The sequence below is a fragment of the Oryzias latipes genome, chromosome 17 (assembly GCF_002234675.1).
Source record: "Oryzias latipes chromosome 17, ASM223467v1".
Taxonomy (NCBI): domain Eukaryota; kingdom Metazoa; phylum Chordata; class Actinopteri; order Beloniformes; family Adrianichthyidae; genus Oryzias; species Oryzias latipes.
In genome coordinates, this window is record NC_019875.2 from 9001991 (window position 1) to 9022035 (window position 20045).

The following is a 20045-nucleotide window of genomic DNA, read 5'->3' on the forward strand; positions in this document are numbered from 1 at the left end:
CTCTTCTGTTATCTAACCAGGCGGCTTCTGGTGGGATGAAGACTCACCTGCTCTCCAGCAGCGCCTCCTCCACGTGGGAAGCTCTGTCTCTGCAGGAGACCTCTAGGGAGTGCTGGCTCATGGCGGAGAGAAACTTCAAGATCAGCTTGGTGCTTTCCGTTTTGCCGGCTCCACTTTCTCCACTGAGAAGAAAAAAAGAATAGATACAGGTTGATGCATTTACAATATTTGTGTTTAAACTCTAAAACTTGAGCGTATGAGCTGTGGAAACTATCCACAACGACCACTAGGTGGCACTCTGCACATTTAGAATGGATAGATGCACAAGTTTGAGTCAAAGGAAGAAATTCAAACAATGTCCAACAAGTGAACCATCTGACTTTTAACAGCAAACATCAAAACATTTTTCTTTTCCTAACAAGAAAAAGAACATTTAGAAAAACACAAGAATAAAAATCAGACAGAAACTGTTGGGAAAATATTTACGAAAGACGATAAAAAAATGGATAAAACGTCTGAATAATAATTGAAAAACATTTATACGTAGTTCAAAGAATCTTTATGAAGTAATCTCTAAAGAATAGGTAACAAATCACCAAAATATAAAAAATACAAAGGTTCTAATTGTTTCTTTAAATTCAGACATATTTCAAAAATTGGGAAGAAAATAAAAAGTAAAATATAAGAGAAACAAAATTTTTAGCAAAGCAACTATGTTTCTTTACAGATTTAGGCACATTAGATTAATATTTTGTGTCTTACTTTGTTTCTTTAGAAGGATTTTTTTATGTCACTCTGGTTATATTTTTGATCTGACTTTTCATGTTTCAACACAATATTCTAAAATTTGGACCTTTTTTTTATTAAATGACCAACATCAAAACTTGAACTGCAAAGAGAAGAACTATCAGGAGTCTTTCAATATTTTCCTCTAACCAGAACCGGAACATTAAAAAGGTATAAAACATCATCGACTGAACTTCCTTCAGTCAGGACTCACATTTCCATTTGTCATCTCACGCTGTTGCGGACAAAGACCTGACCTGGATTCTGGACCTGGGAAAGCCCTGTCAGCTCTTTGACTTTATCGCTTTGATCAGTGACCAGAACTTTGCTGCAGTCTCAGCCGGTTGGCAGACGATCAAGAACCCGAGCTGCAATTAGTTGGACATCCGTAAATGTTAGGCTGGACAGAGTGAAGGCCCTGCAGGGACCCTCCCTCTTTACCCACAGTGACATTTAGCATGAACCCGGCATCCCACAGGAGCACAGTGAGCGTCTGACAAGTTGTGTTAATTAGAACCCCTTTGCAGCGACACTCCAACCAAAACCTCTGAAATGAATCTCCACAGGAAGCCTTTCCAGAACCATGAGAGAAACTATCAGACACCATTCCTCTGCGCCGTCCAGCCCAGCTCCGGTGAGTGGTAAAGTACAGGTTCTGACACCCAACATGAAAGTTATTCTTCTGTAGTGTCCCACTGTTTTTTTTGTTTTTTTGGTTCTATTGAGTTCAAGCACAGGGGTCCCCAAATCCAGGCCTTGAGGGCCGGTGTCCTACATGTTTTTCAACCAACCTGCCATTGGAGCTCTTTATTGGCTAAACACACCTGATTCAGGTAACTAGCAGCAAATAAAGTAGATTTTCTGGAAAACCAGCAGGACAACGGCCCTTAATGCCTGGATTTGGGGACCCCTGAGATAGAGTAAGACCCACCCAAATGCAGTGCGACCCTTGCCTGTCCATTGCGCCATAATGACCTGAGTACGGATATCACTGGCACCCCCCCCCCCACACACAAACACACAGTGCAGCAGCTGGATGAACAGGTTTGCAATCTGAGTTACTAAAACATTAAAAAAGAATAGAAGTTGTGACCCAAAATTCCATCCATCCATCCTTGAAATCTGCCACTTTCCTGTTTGAGCGAAGGCGGGGTTCACCCTGGACGGGTCACCTGTCCGTCACGGGGTAACACAATGAGACACACAGCCACACACACACTCACACCTTTAGAATTAAGCTCAGAAACGTGTTTTGGACCAGCTGGAGGAAACTCTTTGATGCACATCACTTACTGCACTTTCTACATGTGACACTTCCTCTCAATATTTTGTGTAAACATTTCCTTTTCCAAAAACTTTTCTCATTTTCATGAAAGTCAGAGATAAGAACCACCCTTTAAAGCTGCTGGTTTAAAAACCGTCCCCTGTCAGATGCTCTGAGCATGTGCACAGATAAAGTGTGTGATTTTCACGTGGCTGCCATCCAAGGTAATCGAACTTCACGCCGGCCCCATCGGGGTTACAAAATCATGTGGTTGAGGGTACGTTAGTGAAAAAAGAAACACTCAGTTGGCAGGAGTGTGCGATCTTTTGGTGCCTTCCATTTATAAAACTGGCGGCATGCAGACAGAAATGAGTTCATATGCTGCGACGGTCACTTGTGTGTAACTGGAACCAAGCGTGCATGTTGCCCTGACCGCTCTGACAGCTCAAAGAGGGACTGAGAGTCTGGTTGTCCTGGAGATGAACAAAACTTGTAAATTCAGATGTTTTTCATGCGCGGACCATCAGATGTTGTAAAACCAGCTGAACTTTCACACACTGACTGAGTGGCAGGGAGAGGATTTCCCTTAAGGCAGGAGACGCAGGACAGAGCCGCACATGACAGAAACCAGTTTGAGATGCGAGCGCACGGATGTTATGACAGGACTGACAGGTATGTGGAAGCACTGGAAACCTCTGGGACACTCTGTTTTTTCCCCTCTGGAGCGCCGCTTTATTGATGAACTCTATTTATGAAGCATTTTAAGACTGAACAAAGAAACTACAGCCCAGATGTTTGTAGGTGGACATGGTGGATGAGAGAAACAAGCCTATCAGAGTTGTAGGTACCAAAGTACGGCGTGGACCTCACCTTCATCTGAGCTTCACTTGGTTTCACAAAGAAAACTTTTTTAACGCCAAGCAGCACATCAGCTTGGATCAGAACAGTTCAGTTTGGAACCACTTCAGTGCAATGTTCCCATCATGAAACCAAGCGTTCAACAAGACTGTGGCTGAAGCTCAAGAGGAAGAGCTGCTGCCTGCCAGTCTCTTGGTTGGGGGTAAAATACCTGGTCATCTGTGTTTAGAAAAAACACTTCCAGAGTTCCAATTGATGGGTTCAAATATGTGCAAGTTGCTTTGCACAACACAACTGCATTTGTTTTTTTCTATTTGGAAGTCGGGATTTGAAGCTACTCTGAAAAACCTGATCATGTGTTTTATTGAAGCTAATATCCCACACATTCAGGTTCCGGTTCCACCCAAATGAAGTCAATTCAGTCGCCATTTTTCCGCGACATGTCCGCCACCATGTTGGAACCAGATGTCGTCAGTAGGCCGTGATTGGTCCGTCTACATTTCTATGGCGACCACTGTCTCTAATCTAGTCCACATTAGGACTAACGAGAAGATGTCAATAAAAATTATCAAAGCAAGAATGGTTATTCTGAGTAACAGCTGTTTATTTCTCAATAGAAGTTTATAAGATTTCGGCTATTTGGGGCCGGCGGGTACTTCCTATTTGGAACGTGACGTGCTCACTCCAGTTCTTATGTTACTGTTGACCCGGGGGGGTTGACCCGTACGTGTGCTGTGTGTTTTTGAGGGTCGTAGAGAAACCTTACCGCATTGTAAGTTGAGCGCAGGTGTGTCTCGCAGTTCCCTTTAGAGTTTAGACTCAATGAAAATGGAACATAGCATAAGTGCATCATGAACGTTTCGTAATGTAAATTGAACGCACTAATGATGTACGGGTGATGCTGTCATACGGCCTTACGCCACACTCTAGACATTAGTAAGGTCTTAGTCACAGCTGCCCTTATGGCTAGATAAGAGCAGTCTGTGGGCAAAGAATGGGCAAAAGGGGCACACAAGGAGTGGACACTTATCACGTAAATAGCACTTACGGGCTCCTAGGATTTTGGGGGCTCCCCAGGAGAGACAGTCCCCAGGATTTGGGGGAAGGGCTTGAAAAAAAAAAGTATAACATGCATGTGTCTCACCTACTTCACCCTCACTTTACCCTGTGTGTGGTTTAAGTGTTTGCTACCACCTGTTGCTAGCAGCACGCCCATGGAAAAACTGCTCATGCACAATATCACTGTACGGGCTCACCGTGCCGTCTATGACCTTGATATTCTTCCGTTTGAGGGTAAAAAGGTAAAAAGACTATTTTAAAAAAGATTATTTTCTAATACTCCAGATTTTGCTACAAGACTTGAAAGTCTATCCCCCCCTCCTTCTGGTAGGAGCACCGTTCTTTTTCTTCCAGGACACTGGACAGGAAAATGCCGGTGAGGTTGATTCTTTCTCAGCTGCTCTGGGACAGAAAGGGTTTATTAGGAGAACTATGCAGTACAAAGACTTTTAAAAGTGAAGCATTCATAACAATGACTGTGGGAATAAAACGTTTTATGATCCAGACTAAGGGACTCATTGAGTTCTCCGGATCCTTGAAATTTGAACCAGTTTTTTCTCCGCAGACGGGTTACTATGGATTATATTGGTGGGTTTAGTTTCTTTCTGCACTTTCCTTTTATTTTTATTTTTTTTTCAGCTGACGCTTTAAAACCGGATTTTATTGCTTTTGCCCTACTACAGACCTGGCACGTTTCATGAAAGTTCAGTCAGTTTAAGAGGTTGACTTTTAAACAAAGTTTTATTTTGAAAGAATAATTTCTGGTTGTGAATCTGCCCTGTTTGTTGCCCAACAGGGAGCACTGAGCACTTCGTGTGTGCGGCTCATTTTAAAAAGCTCAGACTCTGATGAGACTGCGTCTGAAAAGGCTGTTAAATTGAAGTTAAAAGACCCCGGGCAGCCGGCCAGCCGGCACAAACTAGAACACACACATTCAGATGGAGCTAAATCAGCAGTCAGCCGTTCTACTAATCGCTGGCTCTCTACATGCTGCTGCCACCCAAGGTACCCCCCCCATCCCGATACACACAGACGGGTAACTGAGCGGGTTGGACAAAATACCTCGGCGGTGCTGGAGCTCACCCAGAGAAGCCGAGGCCTGTGTTCTCTGCTCAAGTGCAGGACTTCTGACAATGGAGGAGAAACGGAGAAAAATCCTTCCACACTTAATTCAACCTCACACTACTAAGCACCGAGAAGGTGTTTGCAAGAAAACCGGTCCATGATATCATGAAACTAAAGCCTCCGCTGTTAAATAAAACCATAGATTTTGGGCTTAAAGAGCCAAACTGCGTTTCTAACATGCTCTTGTGGCATTTTTCTGATGATGGAGGACATATATAAATGAAAATTAAGCTCAAAACTGCATTTCAAATTCTTGTGAATCAGGAGCAGATGAAAAAATGCTGCTTGAAAAAGCACTTATTTGTGAAAATACACTGGGCGGGCCACCAGCCCCCTGCTCTGCTCCATTCTGATGCATCCACCTGCAGACACATAGATCCATGAGCGTCTCTGTTTTCCTCATCTGATCTGTTATCTGAGTCAAAACTGTACAGCTGGATAGCTACCATATTGCTCATTTCTGTTAGGTATTGTTTAGGTATTAGGTAGTATTGTTAGGTTGATCGTGTGAGGCTAGTGGAAGAGCATTTACATAGGGCTGCTTTGTGCCAATGGTCCGGCCCACGGCTCAGAGGTGGATTTCTAATGATCTACCGTCGCTCTGCAGAAACTATGTCCTAGAAAAAGACAAAGGTTTAGGATTTAGGCTAAAAAATGGCATCATCGTGGTTGAAAGATCACTGGACACGATTTTGAAAACAGATCAAAAGATAATTAGTGTAGGAGTTTAAAATCTGCAACAGATCCTGTTTGTGAGGGTTCAACTACAACAGAAATGACCCTCAGTGTCTGCCGTACTCCTATAACAGCAGCTTTTTTAAAAAAAAAAATCAAGGTTTACTTCAAACCTTCTTTGGAAAATGTAACAAAAAGCTTCAGATCTGCTATGCTCTGCAAACTAAAACATTTTTATACGCCTCTAAAAAGCTGCACGGTGGTGCAGTGGTTAGCGCTTTTGCGCCACAGCAAGAAGGTCCCCGGTTGAAGTCGCGGCTGGGGGACCCGAACCAGAACATCAGTGGGGGACCTTTCTGTGTGAAGTTTGCATGTTCTCCCCGTGCATGCGTGGGTTTTCTACGGGATCTTCTGCTTCCTCCCACCGTCCAAAAACATGCTTCATAGGTGAATTGGCAACTCTAAATTACCCAGAGGTGTGAAAAAGATGAATAAATATATGCCTCTACAAGTATTTCAAACAAAAGAAAGGACTAATTGAAAATAAATTCATTTTTTTATAGATTAAAAAATAGCTTCAATACTTTAAGTCCCAAACTGATTGTAAACACAGATGAAAAGCGGCTGCGGTGTTGGACAACAATATGCCTCATTTAACATCTCAAAAGCTAAACTGAGAGGCGACCCGAATTGATTCTGTCAGAATCCCTGGAGGAAAGACTCTTGGTTTTGTTTTTTTAAGGTTTTGCTGCCGGGCTTTTAGTGACCCCACATGCCTGAGTAATTAACAAGACTGGAGAGGGTGGCATTTAACCCCCACCCATCCAAAGAGTCAGGAGGTCAGGGACTGAGGGGTCTGAGTGGTGACACTTTTTTGATTACAACTGTTCATTCTTTGAAAACTGAGAGAAACACGTTCAATGTCTTTAAAAGAATATGGTGGTAATAAACACTGGAGTCATTTGATTTTCATCTAAAAGTTCAAAATTCTATTCTATTTACTCAAAGATGTTTTTTTCTTTCAACATTTGTCTATTTTTTTTGTAAATGAAATCAATTTCTACATAACTAGTGATATAAACGGAAAACAGTGAAACATTCATTCATAAAAATATCAAATCCCATATTATAAAAATGAACTAAAACCTGTTTTTTATTGCAAAAAATCCCCACAGAATTTATTGATCAGTAGATCTGACGTTGTATTATTGCAACAAAAAGAAATATTTCCCAGAAAGTGCAATTCTTATGAATGAATGATGAACTTTAATATGATATGATTGAAGACGTGAGGGGACGATCCGATGGCAACATAGTTATCCTGTTGCCATGGCAACTATAATCACACATTTGCTTTCTCGTGCAGTAAAAAAGATACTGATTGCCAGGGGTATATTTTTTGAATGTTTCAAAATGTTACTTCAGATTGTTCTGCTTATTCTGATGAGATTGGTCATTTCCTCCAGACGATGGTCTCTGTGTTCGACACAAAGGTGTTGCACCTTAAAATATTCCTCCAGTCCACTTCAAACCTGAGTGTGGAAATCCCCAGTAAAGGTGGATTTAAGCCTTTATGCTGTGGAAAACTGTAAACCTTCGAGACAGAGATGTAAGGTTTGTTTTACATGTTTACCGCCAGGAGATGTGGGGAAAAAGATGGATTTAATGCAGAGGTGTCCAAAGTATACACAAAGAGGGCCAGATTTGGTGAAGTGAAAATCTCTCGGGGCCAACCAATTTACCTGCAGCCTTTGAACATTGAACGCTAATGAACTGATGAATGAACTTTTTTCTTCTTCTGTGAATTTCAGATTTGAAGACCAGAAAGGAAATGAAGAAAAAGTCAGTCTGGAAAAAAACACTTTAGTCTCCATTAAGTCTGGGTTCATATATGTTATATATTAATCATTACTAAACACCCACTCATATATAATAACACAAAGTATAAAACACTGCAGTTGTGATCAGAGAAACACATCTGTTTATTTTATTTACAGTCAATGTTTTAAAAATGAGCTAGAAAGTGTCACAGAAAAGTCCCACTGCATGCTGTTGCCACAGGTTTATGACTTCTAACAGAATTTATCCAATCAACGTGCTGGGTTAGGGTTAGGGTTATTGATTTTATGACAGGAGCCTGCAGGCCAGGGGAAATTTGAACGCGGGCCACATTTTGCCCACGGGCCGGACTTTGGACATGGCTGAATTTAATGTGAAAGTGTCAGAAACTTTGGGACTTTCTTTGAGGAGAAGTTCTCAATTCTAAAACAAGCAGCTCAATATTTTGTGAGTTATAATAGAAAAGATTGTCATGTCAAGACACAAGGGGATCGGAAATGCAGGATTGGGCTTCTACAGAGGACAATATGCACTTCCAGAGTTCTTAGTTCTCAAAAAACGTGTGGACTGACAACAACTGGAAAATGTAAAACAAACAAATAAACAAACAATCCGGTGATTGGTCATGTTTCAGTGACTGAGGTTGAACCTCCAACAGTCTCCGTCCAGCTTCCCGCCTTTCCACCAGATGTTGGAAACGGACTATAGGAATGGGAGCATTACAGAGGTGCCACACTAATGTGGCCGTCCAACAGTGGATGTATTAGTTCAACTGAAAGGGGCGGGGCCTAAGGCGTTTAGATCATGCAGTGAAAGACCGTATGATGGTTTGTCTTCCGAACCAACAGAACCAGGAAAGGTTCAAGGTTTGAAACTTCAGTTTATTCTTCGTAGTTACTGAGATGAATGAAAGTCAGGAGGCCTTCCAAGAGCTTCATTGTAGGTGGTTTGGAATACTGCTCGGATGTGTGCTCTCAACCATGTGGGGGATCTCCATGAAGGCAGCGTGTTTGAACGCGGGCAGGTACCTGCTCCAGTGGGATCCCCTAATGAGCAGATGGTCTTGTATTGGAGCTGGGTTCTCCCTCCTTCTCTTTTTTCACCAGCTACTGTTTCCTTCACCTACTCCTGCCTGGCTCTGATTTCCCACAATCCCTTAAATCCGACAAGAAAGCTTCCTGCCTGGCCTCAAAGTGCCAGCTTGCAATTTATGGCAAGAGGCGCCGCCTTTGTGCGCGCGTCGGCCGCTGCCGTGCTTGGCGTTTTACGAGAGCTTGTTTTTTTGTTCTCTTTTGCCGTGAGCGTTGTGGGTCATTGTGACTCCGTCCACGTACGCCGGCAGCTGTGCAGGGCTTCCCTCCGAATGATCCCTTAGTTCAGGGTGTCCCGAAAAAACCCTTCATCACACTTCATAAATGTGGTGAGTAAACAAACCAGGTCAGGTCCATCTGCTTCTATTGTTAAGAAGCCGCAAAGTATGTAAGGTTCTAACATTTATTCCCTCAAACATAAACACAAAACATCCAATCAGCTGCATCAGTGAGAAAGCCCGTCTTCCTATAGAGTCACGGTTGGAAAAGACACGGATTTACGGGATGGGTAAAGCCCGTGCGAGCTGGATACAATGGTATGATCCATGAAAATGGTCGACGTGTTTGTCAAGACTCCTGTCATTGACTACAATACTACTCCTTTAGGATTTAGGGTTCTGTAGTGACGTTTTGGCAAATTTAATTAACCCTGTAACGCTGGAGATGTCGCCGACGACGGAAAATGACACATGCTTTGTGAAATGCTGTAACTATTCGACTGTTTATGTGATAAACATTAATCAGCTGATTCTGACGGGGAGAAAAACTGTTGTTCATTGCATAATGTTGCTCAGCATCCTTAAAGTCATGGATCTCTCTGTATTCTAGATGGTTTGCCAACCTGTTCTCCACATGGACCAATGTTTTAGCATGGTCTAGCCATGAACATTAGGATACTCTTGAAAGCTCAAAAAATGGATTTTCCATGATATAGGCCCTTTTAAAAGTCTCAATGTCTCAATGGAGATCACTACCAGTGACATGTCTGACCGAGTTCCTGAGTATAGACACGTAATCCTCCATTTAGAATCAATTTTGAAGGATAACTGGACGGTTGCACTTGACTTGCTATCACTAATTCCATTATTCTTGTCATATTCTCTGGAACACCAGTGCCCTCTGCCTTCAGGCAAAGGCACACACATTTTTGGTGATGATAGAAAGACAAAACAGTAAAGCGCGGCTCAGCTGCAGCTCTGTCAGTTTGTGCGGCGCAGGCTGGTTGTGGCGGACGCTGCCTCACCTGCCGCTTTCCCGTGTACTTGAAGAGGAAAATCATGAATTTGCTACTTTTTACCAAAGAAAAGTTGAAAACTCACACAGAAAAAAAGTACAGGTTCACCAGTATCAGTCTAGGGGGTTTATTTGTCTATGTCCAAGCACACAAAGATGTTGAAAGGACCACCAATGACTATGAACTCCTAAGATCTCGCCTTATTAAAATGCTGTCACCTTATTCGATCACTCTAGTTTTAGTCATGCCGGATTTTGGCAGTAAACCATCATTGATGACTAATTTCATGTTGCTCCCAAAACATTTGAAATAAATATGATTATTCTTTGTGTTCTTAAGTGAATGTTTAGCAAACTGAATCAGGGTTAGGGTTAGGTTTAGATCCACCCTCAAGAGGGATCTGCACGTCATCTGCTGCTGTTTGGTGCTGCTCCAGCTGGAGGTTTTAGCACTTTGCTTCAAGGCAACAATTAGCAGCTTATTAACGGCTCAGAGGCAGTAAAAGTCTCAGGGAGCAAAACAGTGTTTTTCACTGTGGTGCTTGAAGTAACGCGTGGCGGCAGAGGTGGGTTTGTCCTCTGTGATTTGCATTGTTGCGGCCATCCACACGCTGAACACAAAAGCGGTTCGTTTTTAAGCGGCTTCAGGAACAGGTGGGAAAATTGGCTGAAGGACATCCCTGAAAAGTAGCAGGAGGCTGCAGAAGCCCTTCGAAAGATCCGGGAAGGAACAGACCCATTTGTCCCGCAACGATCCTTCTAAGCAAACAAAACGCCTCATTGTGGATCGAGGTCTTCGCCGCCACATCAGGACAAGTTTGTGTTTACGTGTTTACATATTCCTCACTCTGTCTAACGTCCAGCCTAACAAAAGAGCCGTTCTGTCCCGGTGAGGAGCATGAAGCGAGCCATCCCAGAAAAAAGAATGCGTGAAATCTTTGTTTACGTCACAGTAAATGTGAACCATGGAGGCAAATCCCTTCAGTTTCAGTGCTGATGGAGCTCAAGAATGGTCATCAAGAAAAAAACAATCCTGCAACATTAACAGTGAAAAGACGGACCTCTACTTTTCTTTTAAATTGTTAAAAAAAAATCAAAAGAATATTCGTCCCAGCAAACCTGTTTACAGATCCTGACACAGATCCAGCATGACTTTCCCGCAATACAGTCCCATATCACGGTATAACCTCCAATTGTTTACAGTAGGATTTTTGGGGGGGGCTTTCAGTTTTTTATTGTTCAACAAACCAAATGAATCCACAGAGCTTCAGAGAACCTTCCTGAAAACAGAACCCTCTTTGGCTCATACCCTGGTGAGACAGAAACAACTTTATCTGTCCTTCAGTCTTAATCAAGTCATTTGTGTCACGCCACCTTTCATGAGGATGAGATGAGTTGTAGAAAGCCACTCACATTTTGGCTTTTGAAAATGTCCGGGTATAAATGAACAATTTAGGGAATTGGGCGACCCAGTGGATGTAAAAAGGAGAGCAGGAGAGCAGAGCGTTTCCTCCCCATAAAGTGAGTTTAGTGCGTTTAAAGGGGGCATGTGAGTGCTGTTATCCCCAGTGTCAATAAAAAGGCCCAAATGAGTTTGTGAAGTGTCAGCTAATGGTTAGAAAAGCTGGTTCCCAGAGTGATCTTCAGCACGCTGTAAAAAGCAGCAGTGCAGCATGGGAAGTTGGTTTAAAGCAGCAGCCTTGGTGCGACTGTTAGGCCCAGGGTAACTACACTGACCAAAAAAATAAACGCAACACTTTTGTTATTGCTCCCATTTTTTATGGTATGAACTCAAAGATGTGAAACATTTTCCACATACACAAAATAACCAGTTCTCTGAAATATTGTTCACAAATCTGTCTAAATCTGTGATAGTGAGCACTTCTCCTTTGCCAAGACATTCCATCCCACCTCACAGGTGTGCCATATCAAGATGCTGATTAGACAGCATGATTATTGCACAGGTGTGCCTTAGACTGGCCACAAGAAAAGGCCACTCTGAAATCTTCAGTTGTATCACACAGCACAATGCCACAGATGTCGCATGTTTTGAGGGAGCGTGCAATTGGCATGCTGATATCAGGAAGGTCCACCAGAGCTGTTGCTAGGGAATTGAATGTCCACTTCTCCACCATAAGCCGTCTCCAAAGGCGTTTCCGAGAATTTGGCAGCACATTCCACACACGGATGGACCTGGCCTTAAGTCTTAGTAAGATGAACCCGTATGAAGTTGACCCCTAAGGGTACCGCGGCCATTTGGGCTGTCCAGGCCCGTGAGGGTTGCAGAGACTTTAACTTGGCTGGTAGAAAAACAATGTCACTAGCCACTTTGGCAGGTGAGGCATTGCTCATCGTCTTTGAGAGGGGGCTCAAACTCACAACCATGACTTTTAAGTGTCTGTCCCCCCGAAAAAAGAACAAAAAAATGCTACCACAAACAATCATCCCAGAGTTGGTTCAAACATTTAATTTGGACTTTATTGTGAAGATTTTATACTTACGTCGCAGCAAGCAATGCATTCAGTGGCTGCATGGAATTTCTGCACTTATGTGCTTTCATTAAGAGCTCACTATTGCTGCATTCAGGTTCGCTGGTGATTTCTAGGATTTACTCTCACTGACCTCAGCTAACACAAACACACATTTACTTGTTGCTCCATGTCACTGTAACTCTTTGAAATGACTAAGACTCACAACTACAACACACTGATCTGTAAGAACACACAATAATGCAAAACGTTGCTCACATTTCATTATATGCCTGATCCTCCCAATTTGTAAAGAATTTGAAAAAGTAATTATTTTACTGTCTATCACTAGTTCTACTCTTAATTCTTCTTTTGTACATTGAAAAAAAACATTCGCCCTAACGTGTTGTTTAGGTTTTTGCTATGACCTGCTGCTCGCAGCATGCCTATAGAAAATAATGTGAATGAACATTTTCGCACTACGGGTTCACCCAGGGGTCTACGATTAGCTATACGGTGCAGGCCAACTTTATGCCCCTTACAGGTTACCGTATTTGCTGCCCGTGGACAACCTGTGACCACTGTGACTAACTCCACTGGAGGGAGAGGGGGCATCATATTGAGGATTATAAAAGTTTCTTCTGTCACTTTAAGGCCGCTTAAGGCACTTACCCACTGACTAGCAGTGTTGCCATGGCGACTTCGAGCTGTGAGACTCACTAGTTGGTTAAGCACAGCCCTGGCACATGGGAAATCCAGGTTCGATTCCCAGGGGTCGTGATGAGCTTCATCCAGTGTGGGTCCTTGGGCGAGACCCTTCACGCTCCAGGGGGCCCAAGTCTGTGTCCCCCAGTGCCGGTCACCAGCCCAGATAAATTACAGGGTGGTGTCAGGAAGGGCATCCAGCATAAAAATCTACCTGTGCGAATCCGTGAAAGCTGATTCGCTGTGGCTCACCTATGCTAAAAGGTGCATAACATCTAGCAAACTTCCCATAAAAAGGGGAGATCTACTGTATCTCTGCCCAGCAAACTTTGGAATAATCGGTTATTTTAGGCTTCCATAGAGAAGATAAGAAACATCGTGTAAACACATATTTTTGAACACAATTATGTGTCCCGTGAAGAAGATACCACAGTTGCTACATGGTTAAGCTTCCTCTGCGGATACTTCTTTGTGAAAACAATACTTCTGACCACACGTAAACAATGCAAAGCAGGCACGTCCTCAGGATACCTCGACAACCACAAAACCAGCAGTTGTCCCACACTAAAACACAAGAATCTCTCCGGTTTCCGGCCTTTGCTAAACTGGGAGGCTGAATGTTATCATTTTGAAGCAGTTTTGAAAGTCAGATGAAACAATGGCTTGAAGGCAGACTTGAAAAGCAAAGAGGAAGGATGTGAGGAAGGAACTCAGCCGACAGAGGATGGAGACAGATTAGAGATTCTGTGCAGAGTAGAGATTGTCAGAGGTGCAGCCAAAGAAACCAGGAAACTTGATCAAAGTGTTGGATCAACACTAAAGACCACAAAGGTTGATTCAAAGGGGGCAGATATGGTTGATGGCTCAATCGCGAGCCCTGAAAGCAGAGGAGCAGATATCCTTAATAGGAACTTTCAAGGAGATAAAGAAGAAAAACTTTAAAGGACAAAGTCAAATGTGTTGTGTTCCGGGCACATTTTGGACTCTGCTGCCCCTTAGAGAACAAAAAAAAAAAACACAGTTGGGGCTTTCTAGAAGAAGAGGAAACACATAAAACACACCTGATCAGGATGCATTGGTTCTGTTGCCTCTTCCACAGCGACCGGTAGCATTCGTTGGCGACTGCAAAGATGTGCGGGGTGATCTCGCCAAGGTGGTGGCGGCTGTACATCTCCATGGCCTGTCGGTCGTACAGACCAGGTAGCAGCTGGTAAGGGTTAACTGCGGCCAGGATGGAGCCGATGTACGTCTACAGAGCAGGACAGATGATAAAACACACCTTTAGATGACTGGAACTGTTTAAATTACTTTTCTCAAATAAACTCAATCATAAGCAAATATATTTGCTGCGGAAGAGAAAACAACGGTTGAAATGAGCCAAATACACAAAAGATAATCTAATTGTTCAGGCAAAACCGAGGACCATGAAACCTTTTTTAAGGAGAAGTGGCATATCATCAACAGTTTAATAAAACTTTGCGAGAAAGCTCAGCAGCAGCTTCTGGTTAAAACCAGCTTCAGACTTCGGTTTTCAAAGGGAAACAAACCAAACTGCTGAAGAAGAACGTTTGCAAATCCAAAAGGCATCTTGGCTGCTCTTCAGTGACGTATCCACTAATACTCAGGGGGGGAGAATGGAGCACATCAGCACTTGTCTATGGGAGTCGACTGTGCCTCAGAACGGCTGCTGAAGAAAGAGCTCGTCATCACTTTGTCAGGCTGTTTCTGGTGACGCTTTCACACCCTCTTTACAGGAAAACCATGGCGATGAAAAGCTGGTAGATCGTCTGATGCTGCGTTCAGACCGGACATGTTAGCATTTGGTGTTTACACTGGACAAGGAGGGGATTCTCCTGTTTCTTTTTCTATTCTTTACTAGCTAATGTCCACCACCTACAGGTGGAAGAGGCTTGGTGTGAAATGTTTTTCTGTCACAGCTCTATTCGGATATATGAAAGACTTTGCGTCATATAATTTCTCCTCTATGATCAATTTTTAAACTGCTGGCACTTCCGTGAAAAAAAGGGCGCCATTGAAACATCACTACCAAATTACAGTCCCTGATTCATTAGAATTTAACTGATCTAACTTTCAACGCACGTTCAATGGGTGTGCGCTTTGTACGTACAGTAGAGCCAGGAAACGGTCATTGAACTTGCATAGTAATGTGCCAACGCAAGAGTTTTGTACGTTTGCATAGACTTTGTTATTAAGAGTGGTTGGTTCAACACACGTAGCAGAGGGTGCTGTGAATTTAGCTTAAGACTCATTTCAAACCAGGAAAACAGTGTGAAGCTGCTTTACAACACTAGCAGGAGAAAAAAAGGCATTTTGGAAGAGTATAAACAAGTCAATGGTGGCCTTTGTGAAGGTGACAGGTCATAGCAACCATATGACTTTTTTCCCATCTCACAGTGTTGAACATGTCTACAGATTTATATGTTCCTATAGGCATGTCATTTTTCTAACTTTCCTTAGCAACCAGTCTTGTTACATGCTTAGATGCTCAATTATAATGACTCATGGAGGAGTTTGTTTTCTAACATGCATGGCTCTGTGCAGTTTGATGTTGGGTGGACAGGGAAAGTGTTACTTATAAGGCTGTCGTAATGATTATTTAAATAACATTACCACAATGAGTTTAAAAATCGGTTGCTATGGAAATTTTAAAAAATACTTCCTCATAGAGACACAAAACTGACAACACATTTCTTTTCAGCCCAAAACATGATAAAAATGTTATGGTTGTCATGGTCCAAAAACTTCTACGGAGGTTCCTATTTTAATTCAACACTATTGTAGCCACTACTATTGAAACTACTGTAACCACGATCCAAGTCTGACACTGATTGATTGTTGTTGTGGTCTGCTGTGTTGGGTGTGATTACAGGCAGAGGCGAGAGCCTGCAACTTTTGTGATTCATATGTGACCCCGATGCCCCAGTCCCACCCCAGCACCTCTGCCCTTTCCGCCTTCCCCCACGTTGTGTCTGTTGCTTTGTTTTGTAACGCTGTTGCTGCTCTCCAAGGAGGTCCCAAGAACAGCGCCGCACAGCCACATATAATTACTATAAACTGCAAGTATAACTGCAGATGATTATAATTTGAACTAAAGAGTTCCAGGCTGGACTTGGGGAAGTTGGTTAGTCGACAGAAAAACATAATTTGCAGTAATTTCTCAAGGATAAAATCAGGAACGATACAAAGCAAAGTTTAATGGAGCATTAAAAAGCCAGATATTTTCCAAGAACTAAGCAAAAAACAAAAATAAAAACTTAACAGCAGATCAAGTTTTATTCAGGATTGAGCTTGAAAGAAAGAGTTCTGAAAAGGCCTTAATAACCACAAATCCAGATGTTTTTTTTTCCTCTTAAATTGAATTCTTTACAAATTTTGTCCGTACACCTTCGACTGAGAGCAAAAATCTCGTTAACGCTGTGCACACTGTTCCCAAAGCTGCACATTAGGCCGTCGCCTCCAGCAGGAGAAGAGATACAATAAAAGGGGAGGGCGGGTGGGACATTCTGGTCTGCAGAGCGTCTGTTTTCTGTGGTCAAAACCACTCGACTCTGTGATCCTGCTAATCCCACCCGCTGACCCATGAAAACATACACTTCTCTGTATTTTTCCGTTTGAATATTCTCCATCATTTTTTCTCTGTTTATTATCATTTCATTACCTCTAATACAGTTAGTCAAACTGCTATTCAACTTTATTAAATCGGAGCAGAGATTCCAGGTCGCGTCTTGCTAAAACAAGCATAGAAATTAAAAGCAGGAGGCTCAGTGTCTTGGTGAAAAAGTCTAGTTGGATGTGGGAGAACAGAAAAAGAAAATAGGGTGAATATTTCTGCCTGGGACTCTGTGTCGTGTCTGAGCAAAAACCACGCTCTAAGAACTCGAATCACAGCCGTGTAAGCAACGATTAAGCGCAGAGCTGGGAGATCACGGTGCTAATTCCGTGCTTTTTTTGCAGAGCGCCACTTTGTTTTGGGGATAACAATCCATGAGGACAGAAAACCAAATGGAAACATTTTCTGCTAACTGAAGGCAGAAGCTGCTGCATTTTTCACGCCAATTATACAAATCCCTCTGAGCAGATAATGATATAAACACAAGACAAAAGTCAATTATTGGCTATGAGTTCAGGGAATAAACATTCTTTTTAGATAAAATATATAATAAAGACTTACCTGCTACCTTTATCATTAGTAAAGTCTTAACTTAGACAATACTAACTTTTCTGGATGAGTTAGGCCTCAAAGTACTGAAGCCTGGAGCCACAAAGAGCTGTGATTGGTTAGCTTTCTGATGTCTACTGAATTTATGTTAATAAAGAGTTTCATGCACAACTTTAAAAACAAGAAATATTCATAACTTTAAATATTTATTTAAGTCCAGTTTTTGAATACTCCTGTTTTGTTTTTTACAGCGCACTGTCTCTTGTAGAAATAGAAATAGTAATATCTTTATTGTCATTGTACATGTACAACAAAATTACAGTGCAATTTTTTCCGGTGGAATAATAAAAAAGTCAAATTAAAATAAAAAAACTAAAACTGGGAAATAAGGCAATATAAGATACAAAAATATAAAAAGGAGGTTACATCTTGTCAAGGTATTGCACGCTTCCCTAATAAATTAACTTTATTTAGCAGCATTTAAGACCACGATGGCTCTTGGATAGAAGCTATTTTTTAATCTGTTTGTCCTTGTTTTAATCGTCCTATATCTTCTGCCTGAAGGCAGCAGTTCAAACAGAGAATGTCCGTGGTGTGATTGATCCCGCAGAATTTTCGGAACCTTTTTTAGGGAGCGGGAAATGTACAGTTCTTCCAGGGATGGGAGAGGGCAGCCGATGATCTTCTGGGCTCTCGTGGTGAAATGCATTCAGCTTTCCCGATCCATATTCATTTGCTAGCAGGTTTTTGGCGTCTTTCTATAAAACTGGACTCATTTTTCTATGAAGGTTTGAACTTTGAGAGTGTTTGAAGAGACAGACGAGTATTAAAATCGGTCTGTTTTCATGTCTGTCAGAGAAAAGACTATTAAGTGTCAGGATCTAGGGGCCTTTTTTGGCCTTCATGGCTTGCCATACCTGCTCAGCCTCCAGACTCCTCCAGAATTAGATTGATCCTTCATTGCAGCTGGATCCTGGTGTATTTAAGCTCCATGCCTTCACCTACACTCTGCCAGTTTGTTGTGTTCTCTTCCCTCGAGGAAGGTATTTCAAGTTGATGTTTCTGCCTGCTGATGTTGATCCCAGTCCTGTTCTTGGACCTCAGGTCAAGTCCCTTGTTGGTGTGTTGCCTTAGTTTTGGGTTTTGGGCAGAATATCATGTGCATGAGCCTGGACTGGATTGGTGCACCCAATTCCCAATTAGAAGGAAAAAAAAGACACCTGCCCTGTCCCAGACTTAATAAAAATAAAACTGGAGACACCAAATACTACTGCTTTAAAGAAACTCCACGTCGGCTCTGCGTGAAACTCAACACTGCCTGCTTCTCCTGCGGCACTTCCACCATCCTTTCACATGGCCCACAGCCTCGTGACAAATGAAAGAGAAAACTTATCTGCATTTCCCAGAATGCTCCAGGCCATCACGAAAAGCATCATCAGGAAAATCAACAGGAGCTGGAGGAATTCTTCACATGGGAAAATTCCTTAGGATAATGTTGTGCTTTGGAGGACTCGTTTGGTCGGTCGACTTAGAGCTAAATCCTTTCACTCACCTCCACCAAACAACCCCAAACCTGATCAAAATACACCCGATCGTGCCGCAGAGGTGACATAAGTAATGAAATACCCACTTTATTCAGGACTTGTTAGACCTTTTCAGCCTGAGGGGTTTGTAAGGCACCTCACCACAATCCTCCTTGAGATTATCCAGCTAAACAGAGAAAAGTGTTTTTTTTTTCTCCCTCTTACATGGTTTCTGTGGCAGAAGGCTCAAATTCTCAACACAAACACTTAAAAGCATCCAGATTCACGGTCACCTGACCGGCGAGCACGGCCGCTTCAAAGTCGGCAGGTTTCCTTTTGGCTGGACTGCAAGGACATTGTTGTTTCGGCAATTCCTCTTTCTTGCTGCTCCTTTGAGCAAAACACTCATCAAAATGTGCATGCGCTAAGTTCCTGGTGAAACAGATTATTTAAAATAGTAAACGACGGCTAAAGTCCAAAACCACAACCAGGTGTCCCTGATTGTTGACCCAAGGAAAAGGCTGCCATCATGAATAAAAAACCAAAGTCACATTTAGGCTCACATACAAATTTAAACGTTTAGGGAAATTTATTCCATCACCTCCTAACTCCCTGAGCATCATCTGGAAGCTACTGAAGGAAAAGAATGTTGATCTGGAAATTGTGCATTGCCAACAGAGTTAGCATGGCGAGCTGGCAAAGGTGGCGTTTCCTTGTTGCTCACAGATTTTTATATTTTGAAAAACGTATAACATAAATCGTTGGCTGAAGCTCAATGAAATGATGTAACATATGATATCAACATATTACAAATGTGGGCGTGGTTACCAAAGAACCTCTGTTGCCGAGGAAATTCCAAATTTTACCTTTGCCAAATCTTCTAAAAATTACATGAACCTGTCACCCCAGGCAATCAAAAAAATAAAATGGTTGCTATGGTGATAAAAGCAACAGAAAAGCCGCCATTTTGGAGAAAGCTGTGTTTTCTTGAATTTGTCAACTTTGATCAGGGTAGACGGGGCAAAAGGCGAAAGTGAGGGGTGGGTAGTAGCCAGTGAGGGTGGGAGAGGGTAGCGCCTGTGGGCCGTACAACACCGCTTGTGGCTTTCAAGGCTTTCCTGACTCTGTGACTGATTGAGTTCAAGCAGCCACGATAAAACAAAGGTTCTGGTAAAGCGAGCATTAGGGTGTCTCTATGAAGAAACCTCTGGAAGGAGGTCCTGCTGTTAAGCTGACACA

General features: G+C 42.5%; 1 protein-coding gene across 1 annotated transcript in view; it reads right to left on the reverse strand.

The window, feature by feature from the left end:
• myo10 (myosin X) overlaps positions 1 to 20045 on the reverse strand; it is a 117812-nt gene that overhangs the window by 38997 nt on the left and 58770 nt on the right. Inside the window, exons 4-5 of the mRNA XM_011486183.3 lie at positions 14165 to 14352; positions 48 to 182 (exon numbers count right to left, since the gene is read on the reverse strand). Coding sequence (XP_011484485.1) covers positions 48 to 182; positions 14165 to 14352 — 323 coding nt within the window. The remainder of the gene's footprint in view (positions 1 to 47; positions 183 to 14164; positions 14353 to 20045) is intronic.